General features: G+C 50.8%; 1 protein-coding gene across 1 annotated transcript; it reads left to right on the top strand.

Annotated features, from left to right (window-relative positions):
- Positions 1-1,004: 1,004 nt before the first annotated feature.
- Positions 1,005-1,522, top strand: SST (somatostatin; the record flags this gene model as incomplete). Its single annotated transcript, XM_010020015.1, has 1 exon — positions 1,005-1,522. A coding segment is annotated over one exon (213 nt), but the record flags the coding sequence as incomplete, so codon positions are not given.
- Between the last annotated feature and the right edge of the window lie 641 nt (positions 1,523-2,163).

The following is a 2,163-nucleotide window of genomic DNA, read 5'->3' on the forward strand; positions in this document are numbered from 1 at the left end:
AGGTGAGAGCCCCGAGATGGGGCGGCCGCCACGGCCGGGCACCCCTCTGGCACCCCTCGGGCACCTCGACGGCCCTGCTCCAGACCCCCGCTTCTCCTCCAGAGACCCCTCTGATTCCCCACTGCAGACCCTCCGTTTCCCCAGCAGAGCCCCTGCCCAGCCCCATTGCTTACCCCTGGCTTCCCTGATGCAGATCCCTCCAGTTCCTCACTGGGCACCCCACTACCCTCTGTGCAGATCTCTAGCTCCTCACCAAACCTCTCCACTGTCCCCGTTTCAGTTGCTTGCTGCAGACCCCGGTTCCATGATTGATCCCCTGGTCTCCTGCCGGGGCTGAGCCAGGGACAGGCTGAGCAGTTGAGGGAAGGAAGGGGAGACACCCCTCCTGCCCAGCCCAGCTGGGTGCTGCAATGGGATGAGGAGCAGTTGCTGCTGGGGCAGAGGACAAAGCCCTGGGGAAGAAGGTCTCCAGGGCTTCTCCAGGGCGCTGAACCCAGGCAGCTGCCTCAGTGCAGGAAGATGTCCTCATTCATGCAAGGGGAAAGGGAGGGCTTGGAGGGTCAAAAGGAGAAATAACCCTGAGTGAGAGGGTAACCCAACTCAGCCTTCCCTGGGAGATGCCCCAGAGATCTTTCTTGTGTTACTTTAGCAGCCACCTCAAGGCATCCTTGCTGAGTCCGGCATAATGTGCTGGAGCAGTGGGAAGGAAAGGTGGTGTGGTGCTCAGATGAGTTTGTTCTCTGCCATGGCCAGGACAGTAGTCGCTTCCTCATGCCAGGTAGTTGTCAGTGCTCTTCTGCTCCACATAAAGCGGAGGTGCAGCTGCTGCATAGGAGCTGTCAGGCTGGGCTCTTTGGAAAGCCAAGCACCCCTTCTCCTCCAGGGTCCTGCTTGTCTCTAATCTGGCCACAAAGATGTCTCAGAGGTACAGAGTGTGAGCCCCCAAAAGCCAAGGAGTAATTGTGATCTCTCTTTCTCCCTCCCTCTTTCTCTTCTCCCCCAAGGAACTGGCCAAGTACTTTTTGGCAGAACTGCTCTCAGAGCCAAGCCAGACAGAAAATGAAGCCCTGGAGTCTGAGGACTTGTCCCGAGGGGCCGAGCAGGATGAAGTGAGACTGGAGCTGGAGCGCTCGGCTAACTCAAACCCTGCTCTGGCGCCCCGGGAACGCAAAGCAGGCTGCAAGAACTTCTTCTGGAAAACTTTCACATCCTGTTAGCTTTTGAAACCCATCTTTCCTCCCTATCCATCCCTGCCTTCTTCCTAGCCCCTGCCCTGAGCAGAACCTTCACCACAGAGGCGAAGACTGTAAATACACGATCCACGGTTATGGTGAAATTAAAGAAACAAGGAAAATTTGAGTTTGATTTCCAGTTGTTTTAATAAAACTTTCTGTTCCAATTGTACACAGTTTGCTTGAGTTGTGATTTCTGACTAGTTCTTCAGTGACATGCACTCTGCAACTCTTTCAGATGTACTATTTTTAATTCTTTGTTGCAATAAAGTTTATGTTTCAAGCGGTGATGCTGAGACTTCGTGGTCAATGAGAAAACCGAGGCTACGTCTCGGGCTGCTTGTCTTTGAAATGCTGCCCGTCTCAGGATAGCAGCAGCAAACAGCATCCACATGCACACACATGCTGGGGTTTTTTTTTTGTTTTGTTTTGGGTTTTTTTTGTTGGTTTTTTTTTTTTGCTGTGATCTCTCTAAGGGACCTAGAGACATAGTGGTACTTTAGATATCAATTCCCTGTAATTGTGGCTGAGTCAAATCCACAGTGATGGCACTTCAGTCAGTCTAGAGGATTTACACCCATCACTAGCGGCATCACTATAAATCACAGCTGTGTATTCCAAGTGATGGGGATCACAAAAGTGGTTCACAGTACAAGTTTACCCCACACATAACTCATTTCCTCTTCAGCCACAAAAACTAAAAGGTTTTCTCACCTGGCATGTTTTACTCTTTGCAACTTCCTCACAGACACTGCTTCTGGATTCCTTTGGGAAGTTTTCCTTTATTCTGCTTCAAAGGGGGAGGTTTCGCATCTTTCTAAGGCTGAGATGTTCACCCTGTACAGCTAGCTCCTCTCCATCTAATAAACTGGTTACAGCAGTTTTTCTACACAGTATATCATTATTAAAGGCATTATTAAAAGGTTCAGCA

The sequence above is a fragment of the Nestor notabilis genome, unplaced genomic scaffold (genome assembly GCF_000696875.1).
Source record: "Nestor notabilis isolate BGI_N333 unplaced genomic scaffold, ASM69687v1 scaffold9608, whole genome shotgun sequence".
NCBI classification, from domain to species: Eukaryota; Metazoa; Chordata; class Aves; order Psittaciformes; family Psittacidae; genus Nestor; species Nestor notabilis.